This window comes from Mustela putorius, unplaced genomic scaffold (genome assembly GCF_011764305.1).
Source record: "Mustela putorius furo isolate JIRA1106 unplaced genomic scaffold, ASM1176430v1.1 tig00000224_pilon_pilon_pilon, whole genome shotgun sequence".
In the NCBI taxonomy this organism is placed as follows: domain Eukaryota; kingdom Metazoa; phylum Chordata; class Mammalia; order Carnivora; family Mustelidae; genus Mustela; species Mustela putorius.
In genome coordinates this window covers 10,218,196-10,238,621 of record NW_025421321.1, presented here as the reverse complement: position 1 = coordinate 10,238,621, position 20,426 = coordinate 10,218,196, and the positions used below count along the sequence as shown (strand labels likewise).

The window sequence follows — 20,426 nt, the reverse complement described above, 5'->3', positions numbered from 1 at the left end:
CATGTATTATTAGCCTCAGGGATACAGGTATGTGAATCGCAAGGTTTACACACTTCACAGCACTAACCATAGCACATACCCTCCCCAATGTCCATAACCCCACCACCCTCTCCAAACCCTCCTCCCCCTGTCTAATACATTTTAAAATTTATTTTTGCTCATGTTTGAGAAAATTAATCCTGAAAATAGTTTTCTTTAAATTTGACCATTTTGGTAAACTCATTCATTCTAAGAATTTGCCACTTGATTCCTTTGGATTTTCTGGGTAGATAATCATATCATTTAAAACCATGAGAGTTTCTTATTTTTATTTTACCTTTCATTTCATTATTTTACTTTTTTTTTTTCTGATACTGAATTTGCTAAAAACCCCCTGTGTGTTCATATTAGCTCAGGCTGTCATAACTGAAGACTACAGTCTGGTGGCTTAAACAACAAAATATATTTTCTCATAGTTTGGAGCCTGGAAGTCCCAGATGAAGGTGCCAACAAGATTGTTTTTGATGAGCCCTCACTCCTCAGCATACAGACAATGCCTTCTCACCATCCTCTCCTCGCCCCTTCTCTGTGTGCGCTTAGAGAGCGAGCTCTGGTATTTCTCTTCCTCTTCTTACAAAGACACGAGTTCTCACAGAGTAGTCCCATCCTTATGCTTCATTTTACCTTAATTATCTCCTTAAAGGAGATATTAATTATCTCCTTAAAGGCGATATTAATTATCTCCTTAAAGGCCAAATCTCCAAATACAATCACACGAGGGATCAGAGCTTCAACATACTCCATTTCTGGGATATCATTATAATCCCATTTCTGAATTAACATTAAAAATAATATTTTTAGGGGTGACTGGCCAACTCAGTGGCGACATATGTGACTCTTGATCTTGGGGTTGTGAGTTTGAGCCCCACATTGAATGTAAGGATTACTTAGAAAAAAAATCTTCTAAAAAATGGTTTAAAAAATAATATTTTTATTTTCTATTGAATATCTGAGAAATAATGTGGGCAAAATGTGCAAAAGAAACAAAATCAATTTGATATAAATAAGAGCTATCACATAGGTTTATTTGAAAAAGATATGTTTGTGCATAGAGTACCTAGTTCATGGAAGAGACAGACCAAAATTAAAAAATACTTATTGATTGACAGTAAAACTGCCACAAAACTTTGTTATTATGTGTGTGTTGTGTCTAAAATGTCCATAAGTAATTGTGTTTAATACCGTACAGATAAGTGGTTTATGTTAAAAAAAAAAACAGTCATTCATGTTTTCCTATTCATTTAGTAAAGATTTGCAGTTGCACAGTGGGTGCACCCTCTTCAATACAAAGACATCATCCCTTCCTGGTATTTGAAGACCTTACGTTATTCTCCTTGAACTAAAGTGGTAAATGCTGGAATAAGCAAATCTCAGTTTCTTGCTATCTCAAGGAAATAGGTGAAATATTATGGTGACACAGTAGTTTATAATTCCTACTCCCTTATGAATTAGAAATTTTTGGCAAAATACCACATTTTAAGTCACAAACAGTCTACTCTGAGCAACTCCCACTGAAAATTATTCTTAAAACTTTCATTCATTGAAAAAAATGATATAAGATGACTTAGGTAAAGGATTAATGTGTTTTAAGCACATTGTAAACTTTCAACAATTGTTAGTTACCTCCTAATCCTTAAAAGAGCAAAAATTAAAGATACTCATGATGATAAAAGGATACTTGATATATGCCTTATATAGGTTACCCTTTCTGCAAGAAAGAAGACTTCATTATTTCTCCTTTCTAATCCATATCCAATCACAAGGAGACTCTTTAAAACTTTTTTATTATTGAAGTAGAGTTGACACACAATATTATTTTAGTTTCAGGTATACAACGTAGTGAATTGACAGCTTTTTATCTTACACAATGTTCACTATGGTACTATGGTACCATCTGTCACCATATGACATTATTATAATATTATGTAATAAAATTATAATATAATATTATTCCCTGTATTCCTTATGCTATGCTTTTTATCCTATGACTTACTTATTTTGTAACTGGAAGTTTGTGCCTCTTAATTCCCTTTTATTGCTTCACCCTCCTTCCTTCTGGCAACCCCAGGTTGTTCTCTGTATTTATGTCTATCTGTTTCTGGGTTTTGTTGTTGTAACATGTTTGTTTGTTTTGTTTTATAGATTTCACATATAAGTGAAATTATATAGTCTTTATCTGTGTCTAACTTATTTCACTTAGCATAATACCCTATTGTTAAAATGTCCAAACCATGCAAAGTGATCTATAGATTGAGTGAATTCTCTGTCAAGGGAGGTCTTACTACAAAAAAATGAGCACATTGACTAAAATCCCAGACTTTTACAGACATGACTGGGCTCAGATACCCTTATGTCTAAATCCCTGCTCTGCATCCTTTATGGCTTGATGACCTTGGCAAGTTCCTTGTTGTCTCTCATCCTCAATTTTCCCATTCATAAATTTAGGATAATAATACATTCCTTATGGATTTTCTATGAGAAGTACATGAAATAACTTATATGAAATCCTAAATAGGAGCTCAGTAGATGAAATATTATTATTACTAATAAACACTGTCATATTTTCTTGCATACTGATATAATTTGAAATATTTAACTTGTTCATGGAAATTAGTCTGCCTCAAGGAGTCTAATTTCCAACCATGATTTTTAAAAAATCTATGTGAATGTTTGAATTTCTTGTAATATTATATCTAGGACTCCAAATTTTGTTCTCAGATGAACCAAAGACTAAAATATCCTTTGTTAATGGTGGAAAATAAATAGCTTCTTAGGAAATAAGACTTCATCATGCAAGAGTATATAGATTTATGTCCAGTTCTTTGATTAAAAAAAGAGAAAAAGCCTTTCCGGCTTTTTCTCAAACCACTATAGAATAACAATTATGACTCTCCACTTTTTATTTTTATTGCTGGATTGAAAAAGATGACTCTGTACAATGCCTACACCAGGAGGATATTATTCTACAAATAAGGGCCCAGCGTGACATTTATGAGAAAGCCAGGGTCCTTCTGTGCAAAACTGATTGGTGCTCAGCCAATGGGTTCCAAGGCATTGCAAATAAAGGTACCTTTTCCACTGGGCCTGATCAGAAGCAGGGCAGAGTGTTGCCTCTGCCTATGAAACTTCAGGAAATGCTCCAACTCCTGGCCTAGCAGACTACATCTGTGGTCAACAAAGAGAAACTGGGCTTTGAAGATGAAGCACTTTATTCCTCAATTCCCTTCCATCTTGGCCATCTATTGCTTCTGCATGGTACAGATTCCCTCTTCAGGTAAGGGGACCCCTTCATCAGACTCCCATCTAGCCTGAGCTCTCAGGAAGACTGAGACAGACCTTGATCCTTCAGGGAAGTTCTGGAGGGAGTCAAACATAATCCCCTCACCTACCCCCATTTCCACCCTTTTGAAATGGCTTCTCATTTGTCTCTAATCTTTAAGAAAGGGTGGACAGAATTAGATGCTGCAGCCTTTTACCAAAAGAGAAAACTTTCCCTTGTGGAACTTTCTTCAAACAATTCTTGACTCAGGGCTGTCCCAAAGATGTGTCACTGAAACTGTGAGGGATATGATTTGGGACCCCAATGTCTTAGCCATTTATACTCTGGGAATTCTGACGAGAGGAGAACAGAGACAGTGAAACAGTATTTACAGACCCAAAGACTGAGGACTGAGGGACAGTTGGAAAGGGGTGGGGAGGAAGCAGAAACAGGGAAAAAAGGAGTATTTTCATAGCCTTTCTGTGGGCTTCCTGGAGGCAGGATCCCCAAAAGACCGTCAGAGACCCAGAATCTTCCTGGGTGTGGCCGCTGTCCGAGGTGCTGACTAGACAGGGGTGTTGCTTCATTAGCTTCTAAGAATCAGTATGATTGCAGGGGACAAGGGAAGGGTGGGGTGTGGAGTCAGTTGTTGGAATGTGCTACCCATTTCAAGGTAATTTGCCAAATGATGCAGGGAAGTATGTAATGGTAGCTCCAATTGGAAGCAGTAACTATTTCAGAATTTCAGATTTTGCCATTAGAAATTTGATCTAGGGGTGTAGAAAAATCTTTGAAAATATATTCAAACAGAAAATATTTTTAAACAGTATGTTTGTTTTGCTATGTTCTGTAGTGTAACCACAAAACCTAGGCATTGTAAAGAACCTTGGAAATCATTTAACCTTTCATGGAGAGCAGGGATCTGTGATTTCCCTATTTGATTACTTTCTGTGATACCCAACTCACTACCAAACTTAGAGAACAAGTAGCTGCCTCTTCTGGGGTCCAGTAGAATCTGTTTGTGTTACACTTTTGGGAATTTGTTATTAATTTTTATCTGTCTATATATTTATATCCACTTCCCCTTTTTCCTACTTGATTTTATGTTTCCCAAGAGTAGGTCCCTACGGTCTTATGATTGTACTGTTAACACAGAACCTCTTAATAAATCCTTATAAGATTCGTTCAAATTACTTTGCATTTTTGAATGGCTCTAATCATCAAAATTTTCTTTACACTAAACTAAAATCTGATTACATGTAACCTCTAACCATTAGCCCTAGTTCTATCCTTTGGGAATACAGAAGAGTACTAATATCTTGTATTTATGACAGTTCTCAAAATAACTGAAGGCAGTTAGCATGCATGTCCTAATTTTCCTCTTTGCCAAAGAGGACTATTCTTAGTACCTCTAACTCAACTACATATTCTATCATTTCAAGTAGGATTATCACCTTTCAAAGTTGGATACTATTATTTCTGTATAGCACAAGATTGCCTCAGCTTTTTCTTGGCTCCTAGAGAGATTTCAAGAAGTAAAATATCAGTATTTTAGATCTATACTAATCTTGAGCCTGTCCTACATTTTAAAAATCTAAGTTCAGGGGTTTGCATTTATCCCATTTAATTTCATCTATCCAATTTATTCCTTCAGTTGCTGTATTAGCTATTCTCCCAAGTGTTGTGTCATGCACCAATGAGAGGAAGACTTCATTTAAGTCAGCTAAAGATTGACTGGCATAGGGTGCCACTGTGTGCTGGTAACACCCTTACCCAGAATCTACCCCTGAAGAGTCTGATGAGGTAAAGAGATGAGTATCTGTATTTCTTAAAAGTTACAAGAGTGATTTTGATGCACATACTTTCTTTTTTTTTTTAAAGATTTTATTTATTTGACAGAGATCACAAGTAGGCAGGGAGGCAGGCAGAGAGAGAGAGGGGCAGCAGGCTCCCCGCTGAGCAGAGAGCCCAATGCAGGGCTGGATCCCAGGACCCTGAGATCATGACCTGAGCCAAAGGCAGAGGCCCAACCCACTGAGCCCACCGAGGCGCCCACATTTCCTGATAGTCTATCTTCATAAATTGCATCAAAATACAAATTATATTGTACCCAGGTGTCTTTTCCCTTTTTCTGGAGTTACTAACTCTTATACTGCTAACTCCTGATAAATAAAAAAACACTGTTTTTCATTAATTTTGGTACAAATCTCAATTTACTGTTGGTAGGTAAAAGTGTGTTTTCTGTGTAAATCCTTTAAAAAATACTGTATTTTGAGGGCGCCTGGGTGGGTCGGTAGGTTAAAGCCTCTGCCTTCTGCTCAGGACATGGTCCCAGGGTCCTGGGATCGAGCCTCGCCTCTGCTCAGTGGGGAGCCTGCTTCCTCCTCTCTCTCTCTGCCTGCCTCTCTGCCTACCTGTGATCTCTGTCAAATAAATGAATAAAATCTTTAAAAAAATACTGTATTTTTAGAATCTCTATAGGTTTTTCATGATGAAAATTTAAAAACTAATGCTATGACTCCCCCCCATTAATACTTTTATGATTTCTCACAATAGGATTTCCTCGACCTCTAGCTGATCCCCCAGATGGCTTGGATATCATGCAGCTTGAGGTACATGCTGTTTAGTGATGTGAGATTTTTTATTTAGTCTTGGCCTTGAGAATATCTTGTGGATAATGTTCACTTGAAATGATTTTAGGATCAGATTCTTGGATGCAGCAGGAACTCATGTTGCCATTTTCATGACCTCATTTAAGGCATCCTGAGAGTTGTGTTGAATTTCACTGGCATTGTATGAGAAGATATTGCAAAGTTCATAAATGGGGCAATTTTAGAATTTTATGTGTGTTTTAATAGATTGCTATTGACTAAGGAATTTATACTAACCTTTGATTCATTCTTCGTATTTTTCTTTAGCGGCTGGCATATTGGGCAGCTCTTTCTAGGCAACCTAAGGTAAAAGAAAAATAATATATATGTAATAATTCTTTTCTTTTTATCTTTATTTTTTAAAAAGATTTATTTATTTATTTGAGAGAGAGAGAAAGAGAGTCAGGACCCCTGTTAATAGGGGGTGCTGAGATCATGACCTGAGCCAAAATTAAGAGTCAGGCACTTAACTGACTGAGCAACCCAGGTGCCCCCATGTAATAATTCTTTTAGTTGTAAGTGAACATGTTTATACTATAATTGATATCTGTAATAAAAGCATACTTTTTTGCTGCTTACAGGAGAAATCTGTGTGTGTGTCTAAGTAAGTGGATAAGAATGCAATTTTAGTAAATAACAAGTGAATCTCTCAAATACAAAATACTATAAACTATGGGTAGTTCGTGTATATTCTTACAATTATCATTATAATGTATATATGTGTAATTACATTAATTATGTATGTTGTGACATATCGTGACATACGTTACAGATTGATACACTATAATATAATAGTTCTTCAAAAACAGTAGATCTCATGTAAAGGACCTAACAGTGATAGTAACCACAACAGAAATGTTTCCATGGATACAAAGTTGATACAAAAATCAACAAAAATGTTGATTCAATCAAAAGTGCAAGAGGGTGGTCTTAGGATGGAGTCCATGATTCTGAAGCATAAACCGAATGTTTTCATGTTTCTAATGTTTTCACCTTGAGCTATATCTTTTCTTTCTCCTTCCCCTCTCCCAAGCCACAGCATACTGCATCCTGGCCACATTGAACTTTTCATTATTCTCCAAATGCACCAGGCCCTTGTAACTGTGCACAGGCTTTTCCGTAGCCAAAAATATCTTTGCAGGCTGTGTTAGGAGCTCAGACTCTAAAACCAAAGTACTTGGGTTCAAAACCTCTATCTCCTTAGCTTTGGCAAGTTTCTTAATCTCTCTTTGTCTTGGTTTCCCCATTTGTCCTATGGGAATAATTGTTTTACTAGCCTCATAATGTCATTGTGGAGTTTGAGTGCTTGAATCTCTGTGGAGTGTTTTCAACAGTGTCTAGAACACAGTAAATGAAAGCACTCCAGTACCAGCTGCTACCATTGTCCCTGATAAAACTAATGGCCATTTCTCTAGTCTCGAACATTACTTTCTCTCTCTTTTTAAATTTTTTGAAAGATTTTATTTATTTATTTGAGAGAGATTGAGAGAGCACAAGCAGGGGGAGCAGCAGAGGGAAAGGAAGAAGCAGGCTGCCCACTGAGCCAGGAGCCTGATGCAGGGCTCGATCCCATGAGTCTGGCTGAGATCATAACCTGAGCTTAATGGACTGAGTTGCCCAGGTGCCCTTACTTTCTCTCTTCAACCTCATAAGTATATCATGCCTATTTCTTCTTATTTTCAGTTTATCCTTATGCACATGTCTGAAGAGGGTTGTCATCTCTTATCTTTAAAACTAATCTTTACAGCCTTGCTACCCAGAGCAAAACTTTAGGGCAAAGATTCAAAGTTTTCCATCTCTTTGCTACTGCCTCTTCACATCACACAGGATAGGCTTCCCTGTCCCTCACATGAAGGCTGGGAGGGTGTCCCCTGCAAAGCAGAAGAAGTGGAAGTGTAGCTGTCACATGTGGGTTTCCCCAAGTGCAAGGGCTCACCTGAAATGAATTTCTTTCCACTTTCTCCATTTTCGTAAAGCTGGACCTCTTTATCATTTTCAGTTATAGAAGAGCAAAAAGTTGTTCAGTGAACAAAACTATCAATATTTTACATCAATTATCAGAGACATTGTGGCTCTTCCTGGTCTTGCCACTGCATTAAAATAGGGCATTTGTCCTGTCACTTCCTCTCCTGGAACTCTGGTTCCCTCATCTATTCCACGTCCAGATGAGCTACCTGGGCTCTAAGTCCACTTCCCATTCTGGGATCCAGAAAAGCCAGGTTTGTGCCTCCAGGGCACTTTTATCTTTAAGCAATTCAGAAAGCAGAGTTACATTCTACTAATAATGGCACCTGCAAAAAGTCTTCTGTTTTATGTTTCTGGTGAGATCAGAACTTTAGATAGGAAAGGGAGCAATAGATTCTTGTCAATGCAGTTCTATTCATCCGTTCAAAGATAAATACTTATTGAGAGCATGCCGTGTGTTCAGTGCTAAAGGTTCAGTGCTGATCAAAACAGACAAAACTATCTGCTCTCATGAAACTTAAGTTCTGTTGGGGAAGTAAATAATAAACTAGATAGGTAAGTACATTTTGAAATGTTTTTTTTCTCTGTAAAAAGAAAAAACTGAAGCAAGGAAGGTGCATATGAAATGTGGAGTTTGAGCACCTGGAAAAGCATCTTCATATTCCTTGTTATTTTTTGGCTTGAAACATAACAGTATAAAGCTGATGAATATGGTACATAAAATCAATTGTTTGCCCAATACATGTCCAGAAAACACACATACACTCACACACACACAACAAGGCAGGTGTGTGCGTGTGTGTGTGTGTGTGTGTGTGTAGTATACATAAGCATGGGCTGCTTCCCATATAGAAGCTTTACATTTTATAAGATGATGTAATTGTATCAACAGCCACAAATTAAAAATGTTATTAACAATTTCATTTCTGTCTTGATTGAAGTGTGAGCTGATTCAAAAATGTTTCAGTGTGATTGAGATGTGAATGATCTATATTAGCCAGATCAGCCTATTTAAAATATCTTTCACAGTAATCATCTCAAGTAATTTTACAAAATGCGGGCATGGAAACCTGATTTATTGTTTTGTAAGATGTCTTCTTCACAATAGGATCCTGGAGTAGAATATCCTGCAAATACAACCATCCCCACCGGTCATCTGTGCAAACAAGGGCAAGATGGTGCTCTAAAAAGGATTTAGAAAAGAAGAGTTAGGCTTTCTACAAAAAGAGTGGATGTTCATGTAGAAGGCTTTGTTTTGCAGGGGGAGACTTTGGTCGATTTGAGCCAACCCTAAAACAGAAACAAAAACAAAAACCTGAATTCTAAAGTACACCCAGGAAAAAATTAAAAATTGCTATCATTAATTTTATTCCCACTCTTTGATGGTTATCTGGGAATTGCTTATGGGATTGCTTCTATCCACTACAGAGCATGTTTTTCTCCCCAAGATTAGAAAGGTAAAATTAGATTCAGTCTGAAAATAATGATGTATTGCTGGCAACTTGCTCTTTTGTAAGACCCAGCATCAACTATAGTCTTATTAAGTTTGGATTTCATTTTAGACTGCCAATTTATTTCATAATATTCCATTAAATTCAATAAGGTCCATGGTGTAACTTGTATTGAAAACCTCATCAATTGCCTGCCTCAGTAAAATTCCATGTAACTTACCCTCACAATTCTCTTTCTAGGATGATCAAGACATACACAAAAGGGTGAGTACCACCCAGTCCTCTGGCAATGCAGGCATATGAATTTCATGTTGATAACAAGTAATGTTGTGCTAAACTCAACTTTTTTTTTTTTTAACTCAGTTTTTATTTCACTACTCCAGAACTCAGAAGCCAATACATCCAGTTAAAAGTGGGGTCAGTATTTTACTATACTCATCCTTCTGTAAATGTGACTCTTGTCTGCTTGTCTTTTATCCTGTCTTCATTAATATGTGCGAATAAGCTGAAAAGCTGGGGGCTTGCAGACACTGTCTATGTAATAGCTTTCTAAGAGCTTTTTCCTGGGGCTTCAGGGATTCTCTCTCTCCCAGTCTGCACTGGAGGTGGTAAGACGCTGACAGATCTGAAAAGTTAGAGCATATATTCCAGAAAAGGAAAAATAAGTGAGGAGTAACTTTTTATTATGCACTTTAACAGATGTTTGAGAAAGGCCTGATAAATACTGAGCTCAATTTACATTTATCATATTACCTTATTTTTATTTTAAAAAGTGCTTTGTGATGTGTAAAGTGCCCTATCCCACATAGTGATCCATGCAAGGGCACCTTCTGTAGCCATCACTGTGTATATGTGCTATGGGAATAATGTGGGTCACCTTGTTGTTATTAGAAACTTGAGTTACTCTCAGAAGCAGAGTGTGTAAGTGAATTTCTGCAGGGTATGACTTGAGGAATATTAGGAATGTCAAAAAATAATATTTTGGGGGGCACCTGGGTGGCTCAGTGGGTTAAAGCCTCTTCCTTCAACTCAGGTCATGGTCCCAGAGTCCTGGGATCGAGCCCCACATCGGGCTCTCTGCTCAGCGGGGAGCCTGCTTCTTCCTCTCTCTCTCTGCCTGCCTCTCTGCCTACTTGTAACCTCTGCCTGTCAAATAAATAAATAAAATCTTTTAAAAAAATAATATTTTTTAATTCAGGGGCTCTGTTACAGTAACTGAAATTCTACCATTCGAAAGTCACTTATTTACATAATCAAGGCTTTCCAAGTCTTCAAGAACACCTTAAAAAAAATACTAGTAAAGTGTTTTTTCCCTAAGAGGCATAGTCTCATCTGTAGTGTAGGTTTAGGAATGAGGATTCCAAGTGAGGATGAGGATAGTATCAGGAAGGGCCAAGGACACTATAAAAGGAGAAAAGACAATGGAAGGGAAAAAAAACTCTGTGACACAAATGAACCTTTACTCTGAGCCAAAATACTCAGGGAGGATTCACATAAACTGGGAGTAAGACACAGGTATGTATTTCTGAATGTGTGCCACAATCACAGACAGGGACAGGAAAAGCAAACACCTTATGGAAAGCACATTTGGGGTGCTGTCCTTCCACTTCCTCCCCTGGACTAGGAGAGAGGCCTGGAGCGAAAAAGGACGGTGCACTCCACCCTAGAAGGACAGAATACTTGGGGAGAAGGCAAAGAAAAATCTGATTCAGTCTAAGGAAATATTTGTAAGTGATGAGTTGGAATTGTAACCTGCTATAAAGGCAAGCCGTTCTTTAGTGAAAACCTAAGTTTCAAGTTTAGGCTTGGACATGGATTTTATTCTGGACATCCAATCCGTCTAAGGGAGGGCATGGAGAGGACAGCATAGCCTGGGCTGAGACCCGGCAGGCGTCCAACCGCCCCCCCCCCTCTGTTGCAGTTTCCTCCCGTGCACCCGTTAATGCGCATGGCTGCGCAACTCGCCAACCGGAAGGTGAAAAGATTTCTGCAACAGCGCGTAGGTACTTTCTCTTGGGCCTTCTTTTTATGCCACCGCAAGTTCACTTTAAGTGGTAAATGCGTGTGGGCGCTGGGCGCTGGGGGAGGGGAGAACTGGGTTGGGGACTGGGGGGGTGGGGCTCACTTGCACGCTGTCTTTGAATCTCAGCCTCCACCTTGGAAAGGAGAGCTGGCCCAGCCTTGGGCCACAGTTCCCTACAGAGTGGCTGCAGGCCCAGGAAGGCCCCTAGGATAAAGACATCCTCTTCTCTTCTGCTCTCATCTTCCATTCATTTCCTTTTCATTTCCATGCTGTTTTTTCACTTTCCCCGACCATTTCTCTTCCTCTTGACATGGACATTGCCTTGGTGATTCCCTGGGCTCTCCGTTGTTCCTCCACCTGTCCTTTTGTCCTATCTCGGAACTTTGTTTCTTTTAAATATAGTTCTTTGTTTGTTTGTTTTGTTTTTGGGTTTTAGAAATTACCAGCTTCAGTAGTAAGTATAGTTGATTGAAATGCCCATCGAAGTTTTATTACATTGTAGCCCAAAAGGGAAGGAAGGAAGGAAGGAAGGAAGGAAGAAAAGAGTATTTCTTAGAAAAAGAACATTTCTTCCAAATGCTGAAACTCATCCCAGTTTGCCCAGAACATTCCTAGTTTTAGCTCTGAAAATCCCCAGACCCCCCCAAGGAAACTGCTCAGTTCCTGGAAAATAGGTTGGTCATTTTAAGCACCAGCAGCAGTGTGTCTTGTCTGATCCAGCTGCTGCCTGCAGCCTTCCAGATTGAGTCTGATCCGTTGTTAGGAAGCTGCCAGGACATACCTCTGTACTGGGGCATCAATCTCAAGTTGACACTGTTGGGAAGAGCAAGCCAATGTGTCCATTGTCCTGGACACAAATGGTACCTCAATCAAGAGAACATGCCTGTCTTCCAGAACAGGCAATTATAATTGGCTACATGGTTAGCCCTTCCCTAACTGCTTTTTTGCATCCGATTTCTGGTACCAGGAGGCACGGGGTCACAGCCAACTGACAGTAAGCCTGGGGGATGCGGTTCCTGTTACATTAACCTGTGCCTCATTCACTCACAGGATTCAGGGACTGCTGCAGTGGATTTCACCAAGAAGGTATGGAAGACCTGTGGAGAACCCAACTCCAACTCTTGCAAATCTGCAAGAGAAGTGCTTGGAGCTGGGTAATCTTGTCACCCCTTTAGGAAAGAGCTGGTATCATAGTATGCCCCCTGAAAATCTTCTCTGAGTCTCAGCGTTTACTTGCAGGTTTTCCTGAGCTTTGCTGAGGCAGTGAGGACTCACTGGGCAATGCTTCTGGCTGTTGATATTTCATCTCCAGCCTTGCAGATGAGTCACCTGGACCCATCTGTTCCCTAGGATTTGCTTTATGTGACTCAGGGGCCCACATGGCCGTTGTACAAACTTGGGGAGAGGTACTGCAAGTGTGTAAGCCCCGTCTACCAGCAATTGACTCTCCAAGTTGACCATGAGTCATCCGTACCTCAGGACGTTTTTATAAAATTCAGATGGCTGGGCCCCAACTCCAGGTAGTCAGTAGAGATCTGAGAATTTGCATTTTTAACCAAGTCTCAGGTGTCGCTGATGCTTTTGGTTGGGGACCACAGTTTGAAACCTGCGGTCATGACATCTTCAGAAGACTTGAGCACAAAGTGATTGTATAATGGTTTGATTTTTATGTTGCAGGATCACACTGCCACCTGGGGACGACCATTTTTCCTTTTCAGGGTATAGTATTCCTTTTTCTCTGTTTTTAACTCCAATTCCCTTCTGGCATGCAATTATGAATTCCTCCAGAATGAGCACAGCCCAGCACCCCACGGCAAGCTGGTGAATGATTATGGGGACTTTCTCATCCTTTCCTTAGGAGTGACTTTCAAAGTCTCCTCCTAGAAACTTGATGTTTATAGAAGAAAGGGTTCAGAAGGACATAGGCTGAGAGAACTAGAGCTCTGTGAGCATGACTGGGTGATAGGAATGCTGCTGATGGACAGACATGGGGGCCAACCAGAATTGGTGTCTGTGTCCCTGAGCATGAAGGTCCAAGATACCCTCAAATAGTATAGGCACCACCCTCTCCTCCTCCCTTTGGATCCTCAAGCAAAGGTCAAAGAATCAGAAACTGTCTTAGTTTGTGATCTGCCACTCACTAGCTATGCTCTATCCCCTAAGAGCCTTAAGGGTTTGCATCTAAAAAATCAGACTATGAATTAGATGGACTCCTGCCTTTCAAACTGTATTCTGCAGGTCACTGGTGCTAAGAGATTACTCTGCAAAGATCAGACAAGTTTGTGAAACAGTGCACCCAACACTCTTGGAGATTCACAGTATACACCAGCATGTGTGAGAAAGCTGTGAGAAACATAGTTCCTTCCATGTCTGATCATGGAAGTTCTTCCACCTCCCCGCCTCCTGTGTGACCTATTAGTGGTTGTTCTCTAGAAAGTACTTTGAGAAACAGTGGGTCTCCACGATGTCTTCAGGGTGAGAAGTCCTGTAATAAACAGTTTGAAGACCATAGTGCCACATAAACAGAGGCTGGGGGGTGGAGGGGTGGGGGAGGGGACAGTGTCAGGGCTGGAGGAGCAGCAAGGGTCCTGGTTTTCTGCCACAGGGGACCTACATACTTCCCCTGGGCGAGGGCTTCCCAGGTGAACTCCCAAGGACGCTGCTGACATCCCAGCTGGGAGAACAAGATCTTAGGGCCCAGTTGAGGAAGGATCTGAAACCCAGAAGCAGGTTCCAGGCAGTTTTTTCTCAGTATTTGTAAGTTGCTCCTTTTTTTCCTCCCCAGCCAAGGAACGGAAGAAACACTGAAGATAACACCCAGTAGGACAGTCCGAGGTCAGCGCCGTTGGAACTGTTCTCCAAGAAAACGTGTCTGACCGAGGGGGAGGGAGAGGCAGCCAGAGGGGTGGCAGTTCAAAAGGAGGAGGGCCACGTGGAATGTCAGAAGCCCTCCATACCCTCCCTTTCCTGCTCCACACCACAAAGACCCCCACCGCAGTCTGGTAGAAGCTGTCCCGAGCACACCAAAGCAGCCTTTGCCTGCTTGCTGGCTCTTTGCAGGGGTCTCCAGCAAGAGCTATGAGGGAGTAAGAGCCCCATGTGGCCCAGCTGATCCTCAGGACGTCTCACCTGACCCTTCTGATGAGGGAAAAGCACACCCCGTCCTGGGTAGGCTTGGCAGGGGAGGAGCAATACCTTAGAGTGGGAACATCTCTGAGGCAAGGCTACTCCCTCCATTCAAAAGTGTTCTGAGACCCAGAGTTTAAATCTGCGGGGATTCTTGGTCTTCAGGCCTATGGAGGTGAAGTCCATGTACAAGGACAGCTCTGGGCCTCCACTCCCTCTCATGATGGTGTGGTTCCAGGGACATGAGGTGGCTTTCCTTCGGAGGTGTCACTGCCTCCCTCCTGGAGCCTGATCCTAACCAGCCAGGGCCTGGGCAGGCCAGGGTACCTGAGAAACCTGTCCAGATGCTGGGAGACAGAGCTCCACAGCTGAAAGCTGGGGAAGAGGTTCTCTGAGGCCATGGCACTCAGCTTAAATGGCCCAATTAGATACTGCAAAAATAAATAAGTACCGATTTGGGGCATTTATGACTTGTCAGACTGAGGCATAATTTTAAAATATGTTGTACAATAACATGGCCACAGGCCTTTTCTTGATTCTGATAATGATTTGATCTAAGCACTGCATTTTTCTCTTCTCTTTCAGAATTCAGTGGCAAAGAGAAACTGGATTAGATAAAGAAATTGGGCGATTATTTTGAACACATGTCAACTTTCTGTGAGAGATAAAAGATAATTCTCTTGCTCTTTATTCACTAGAATATTCAGTTGTATAAAAAATAAAGTAGCATGGACACAATATTTTCATTTCTTGTTGGGAAGTCTTGTGGGAGGGAGAATATATATTTAATTTATATATTGATTAAATGTGCTGTGTTGCATTGTTTTACAATGCCCCAGATATCTTGCTGTTATTGAGAATTGAGAGCCCAGGCTAGGGAGAGACTGGCAGGCTTCATGTTCTGATTCTTTCACCTTTTAGCTGGGGGACTGTGGGCTGGTCACTTCCCATCCCTGTGGCTCATTCTCCTCCACGGTAAAATAGAGTTGATAAAAATAGTACCTTCCCTTAATTTTTGTGATGATGGAGAAGACCATCTATGAAAGGCCTTAGCAGGGTTGTACACAGTGACTGCTCCATAAGCATTGGCTGTAATGACACTTCAAAGATGATTTTTATGACACAAATTGTACCAGAGCGACTTACCCTAATGACAGCTGCTTCTAGTTTGCTGACCAGGGACTTGAGGTTACAGTACCAAGTTAACATATAACAATTACAGACCCCCTAGGAAACAGGGCAGCTTGGGCCACCTGGCGCATCCTAGGGCCTAGAAGCACAGACCGCCTTGACTCAACCTCACACTTCCATAATGGTGTGAGCAGAGCACAGCCCTGGTGTGCAGCACTCCAGCATAAGTCTGCAGGAACAATCTCGACCTTTTGAAGTGGCCAAGGATGGCTGTTTCTACCCCAAACCAAGCCCCAGGATCCTCTTCACTCAATCAGTTATAATTGATTCCACCCCAGTGGAGGATCATACACTTGGCACAGGCCTGCCATGGGCCAGCCTGGAAGATGATGGTTATGGGGGTGAGGGGTGGGCAAAGAGGGCCACAGCTTCTAAGGAACACTGTTTGAGTTAAAATTCTTCTCTGCCAAGCCAGACTCCCATGATGGGAGATGGAGACAGTCTCTGCAATCTCAGTCATCACCTCATTCCTTTCCCCCACAGTAGTGACTGGTGACACTCCACCAGTGCCACTAAGTCCAGAGAATAAAGCAGACTGTGATTTAAGCTTCAGCTTCCACACAGTGAAAACTGTTCTCCCTGTGTACAGGGCTGGGCTATTTTCAGCCTGGTATCCTATGAAAAGGAAACTTATGATATCAGTCTATCCAGGTGTCCCATCAAATAAGACTGAGTTCTAGGCCCAATGTTGGTCTCTAGAGGGAGAATGCCTGCCATCTAAGCCCTGATGGTCACTTTATAGGGAGAGGCCATGCCTCAGCCCACTGCCCAGGCTCCTGAGAGCCTCAGGAAGACCAGGGGTCTGAGGCTAGCCAGAAAAGAATTTGAAAGGAACTCCCAGGACCTTGGAGTGGGCAGAGGCCTCACTGATCATTCAGTCCCACCTTCTTGTGAGCTGCGAAGGAAAACAGCCCAGAGAGGCCAAGTGACTTATTCATGGCTACAAGGCTACTGTCAAGCATGTCCAGAACAAAGTTCACATTTTTCAATTAAAGACTAATTTCTGGGGCACCTGGGTGGCTCAGTTTGTTAAGTGTCCTCCTTTGGCTCAGGTCATAATCCCAGAGTCCTGCGGTCAAGCCCCACATCTCCTTTTGCCCTTCCCCCTACTTGTGCTCTCTCTTTCTCTCTCTTTCTCAGATAAATAAAATATATTAAAAAAAAAAAAAGCCTAATTGCTTTCTTCACTCTGACTTTACTGTCTCATATTAGTTTTCTAGGACCTCCATGACAAAGTTTTTCAAGCTTATTGACTTCAAGCAACAGAAATGTATTCCCTTATAGGAATACATTCCTATACATTCCTATAAGGAATGCCAAAAGTCCAACATTAAGTGGATCATTAGGGCCATGTTCCCTCTGAAGACCTTAGTGGAGAATCCTTTCTCAACTTTTCTAGCCTCTGGTGGCTCCAGATGTTCCTCTTGGTTGTGCAGTTTAACTCTAATCACTACCTCTGTCATTTTGTGCCCTATCCGCCTTGTCTTCTCCCTTTCTTTTCTCTTACACAAATACTCTTTAAACGCTGATAATGACACACAGTTTGTTACTTTTTTCTCCAGTCACACTTATATTAGTTCTTTTCACTGTAATCTATAGGTCTTCCATATTGTTCTATGAGTCTGGTATGCATTTTGGATATTTTCTTCTGATCTATCTTCCAGTTCACTTAATCTCTGTTCAGCTGTGTCTCTTATATTATTAAAGCCACCAGCTGAGTTCTTAATTTTGGTTATTATATTTTTCAGTTCTAGAATTTATATTTGCTAATTTCATTATTTTCCAGCTTTCTGATGAGATTCTCATCTTGTCATTTTTCTCCTTTAACGTAGTAAGAATAGATTTTTTTTAGACCTTTCTCTTGAATAAATTGTCTAGGTTCCCTTTATGTATATTTCTCTGTTCACTATTATCTCAATTTTGACTGTTATTCACCCTTACTCTTTTTTTAAATACTTTTTTTATTATGTTATGTTAGTCACCATATAGTACATCATTCATTTTTGATGTAGTGTTCCATGATTCACTGTTTGCATATAACACCCAGTGCCCCATGCAATATGTGCCCTCCTTAATACTCATCACTGGGCTCAGCCATCCCACATTGCTTCTCTCCCCTCTAAAACCCTCAGTTTGATTTCTGGAGTCCATAATCTCTCATGGTTCATCTCTACCTCTGATCAGACCCCCTTCATTTTTTCCCTTCCTTCTCCTAATGTTCTCCATACTATTCCTTATGTTCCACAAATAAGTGAAACCATATGACAATTGTCTTTGTCTGTTTGACATATTTCACTCAGCATAATCTCCTCCAGTCCCATCTATGTTGGTGCAAAAGTTGGGTATTCATTCTTTCTGATGGCTTGGTAATATTCCCTTGCATATATGGACCACATCTTCTTTATCCGCTCAACTGTTGAAGGGCATCTTGACTCCTTTCACAGTTTGGCTATTGTGGACATTGCTACCATGAACATTGGGGTGCATGTGGACCTTTTTTTCACTACATCTATAGAGTAGATGGGGCCCTGATGAAATTGCTGAAAGTTTGTCATGGGCTCCTCCATTGCACAGCCTTGACTCCAATGATTACAAACATTGCTGTCCAGTTTTTCAGTTTCATAGCTGCCTTCCTGAAGCCTTCAGATATTCATATAAGAAATACACTAGCCCCAGTGTTTATTTTACCCTTCTGGATTTATATCTTAATCAGCTCTTGGGCCTATAAGTCTTATCCTTCCTGATACCTATTTAACAGAGAAAGTCTTCAAAGTCCACAAGGACACAGATATGAGTGATCACATGATTTCTTAGAGCAAAAGAGTTGGAAAGAACCCAGATGTCCATTAATAAGAGAAGAAAGAAATATTATAATTTTCATATAAGTGACATTTATATAGCAACAAAGATGAATGAACCACTTGCATAAAGTTAGAAGAGTCTTAAAAATCATGATGTTGAATGAAACAAGTGAGATGTTTTTTACAGCAAGACAGCGTTTATGTAAGTTGAATACTGTGGTGAGAACAAATAACAAATTTAGGAGATGAGTAATTCCTGAGGGTAGGAAGACTGACACAAACCAGGAGAGCCACAGTGGGGCTTCAACTGTATTGATAATCTTTCTGTTGGGTATTAATTATTTAAAAAGTAGTAATTTATAAATAAATTTATGTGGAAGCATGGAGAAGGAAGAGATTTTTTGTGTCCAGGAAAATCAAAGAGAGAGTTGGTTCTTGAGGCATCTGTAGGATTTCTCTAGATGGCAATGGAAAAGAACATCCCTGAGAGAAAGAATAACAGACATAGGTGGGAAAGTGCATGTTTAAGGGACTGCAAGTAGCAGGATGGTATCTTCCTGCTTTCCCACCCCTGCCCACACACACATGTACAACCTTCCCATTAGGCTAGATATCACTTGTTGAAACTGGGGTGAGATGAGATTTCAACACCTGGGAGATCAGGCTATGGCCCATGTTGAGGAGCTATGACAAGCCATAGCTGAATTATATGGACAGTGTGCATGGCCTGGCAGCCAGACTGCCTGGGTTCAAATTCTACCTCTGATTCTATTTGTGTAGCCATGGCTAATTACCTCACCATTCTGTGCCTCAGTTTCCTTACCATTAATGTGAGCACAAAAATAGAACCTATCCTGTATGGTGGTTCTGAGTATTAACAGAGTAAATACTTGTAAAGAATTTAGAACACTGCCTGATATATCATAGGTATTCTGTTGTTATTTGTTATTTATCTTCATGGTTACTATTACAGCACAAGCAAAGGAGACCGTACGAGGCCCGTTGTCAGGGAAGTCATCCTGCCTGGGCTCTAAAATTTTTCTCTCTCTCCTACATCAGATTAGTGATTAGGCTTTATGTACCCTATAGATTTCTCCTTTCTGAATTAGAAAAAAAAATAGAGTAACTGAAACTGGGCTAGGGGCTCAGTTCTATCATTAGCTACACCCTGTGTATTATATCTTCTTACCATCTTGGATAACTTACTTAACTCCTCAGAACATTAGCTTATTCAGCTGTAAAATGGGACAAATGATAGACTCTATTATATAATAGTGCTGTTATGCTTAAACATAGGAATGAATGTAAGGTCTTAGTAAGTGTGGTGCATGCACAACTTACAAACATGTATCTACATGCTAATGTTATATCATAGATGCTGTGCAGTACATTTCCATTTGTGGAGACCTGAAATAGTTATATTTCCTGAGTAAGGACTCTTTTGGGCATTGTGGTGAGTACTTTATATTACTTTATATTATATTGCAAAGTAATGTATTAGAGAAATGCTAGTTATTTTCACAAAAAGATCTTATACCCTTGGTGGCCTAATCCAGTAGAATTTTATTTCCAACTCTTGGATAGTCTACTGCAAGTGCTCCTTCTTATTGGACTCTTCTGGGTTTCTCCTCCATTATAGTCTCTGTTTATGATGAGCTCAAGGGCCTCCAGGTCTATTCCGTAGGTAGATGTGGAAAACTAAGAGGTTCTCAGGCGGGAGGATTTTGAGGGTCCAGACCACTCCGTTTAGTAGAACTCTGACATGTGACCATGCCTGAAAGGAATCTGAAAAGGGAATGTAACCTAACTTAGTGGCCTGAAAGAAGGAGAGGTGGATTTGGTAAATAGCTACACAGTTTCTGCTGTAGTAAAAGCATTATCTGTAGGGCATGAGAAAACTGATACTCACAGATACTAAAT

The 20,426-nt window shown here is 40.5% G+C and overlaps 1 protein-coding gene across 12 annotated transcripts in view; it reads left to right on the top strand.

The window, feature by feature from the left end:
* Window positions 1-15,254, top strand: part of NMS (neuromedin S) — a 48,246-nt gene extending 32,992 nt beyond the window's left edge. For 3 of the 12 annotated variants that reach the window (XM_045077702.1, XM_045077703.1, XM_045077705.1), the window contains 10 exons: window positions 4,953-5,101; window positions 5,855-5,910; window positions 6,217-6,255; window positions 9,606-9,629; window positions 9,729-9,782; window positions 11,287-11,364; window positions 12,356-12,474; window positions 13,066-13,107; window positions 14,174-14,223; window positions 15,100-15,254. In XM_045077702.1, the coding sequence (XP_044933637.1) occupies window positions 5,899-5,910; window positions 6,217-6,255; window positions 9,606-9,629; window positions 9,729-9,782; window positions 11,287-11,364; window positions 12,356-12,474; window positions 13,066-13,107; window positions 14,174-14,223; window positions 15,100-15,128 (447 nt within the window). In that variant the 5' untranslated portion in view covers window positions 4,953-5,101; window positions 5,855-5,898 and the 3' untranslated portion in view covers window positions 15,129-15,254. Of the gene's footprint in view, window positions 1-149; window positions 3,314-4,952; window positions 5,102-5,854; window positions 5,911-6,216; window positions 6,256-9,605; window positions 9,630-9,728; window positions 9,783-11,286; window positions 11,365-12,355; window positions 12,475-13,065; window positions 13,108-14,173; window positions 14,224-15,099 lie in introns of those variants that run through there. The other 9 variants (XM_045077707.1, XM_045077706.1, XM_045077704.1 and 6 more) reach the window with 9 other exon arrangements.
* The last annotated feature ends 5,172 nt before the right edge of the window (window positions 15,255-20,426 follow it).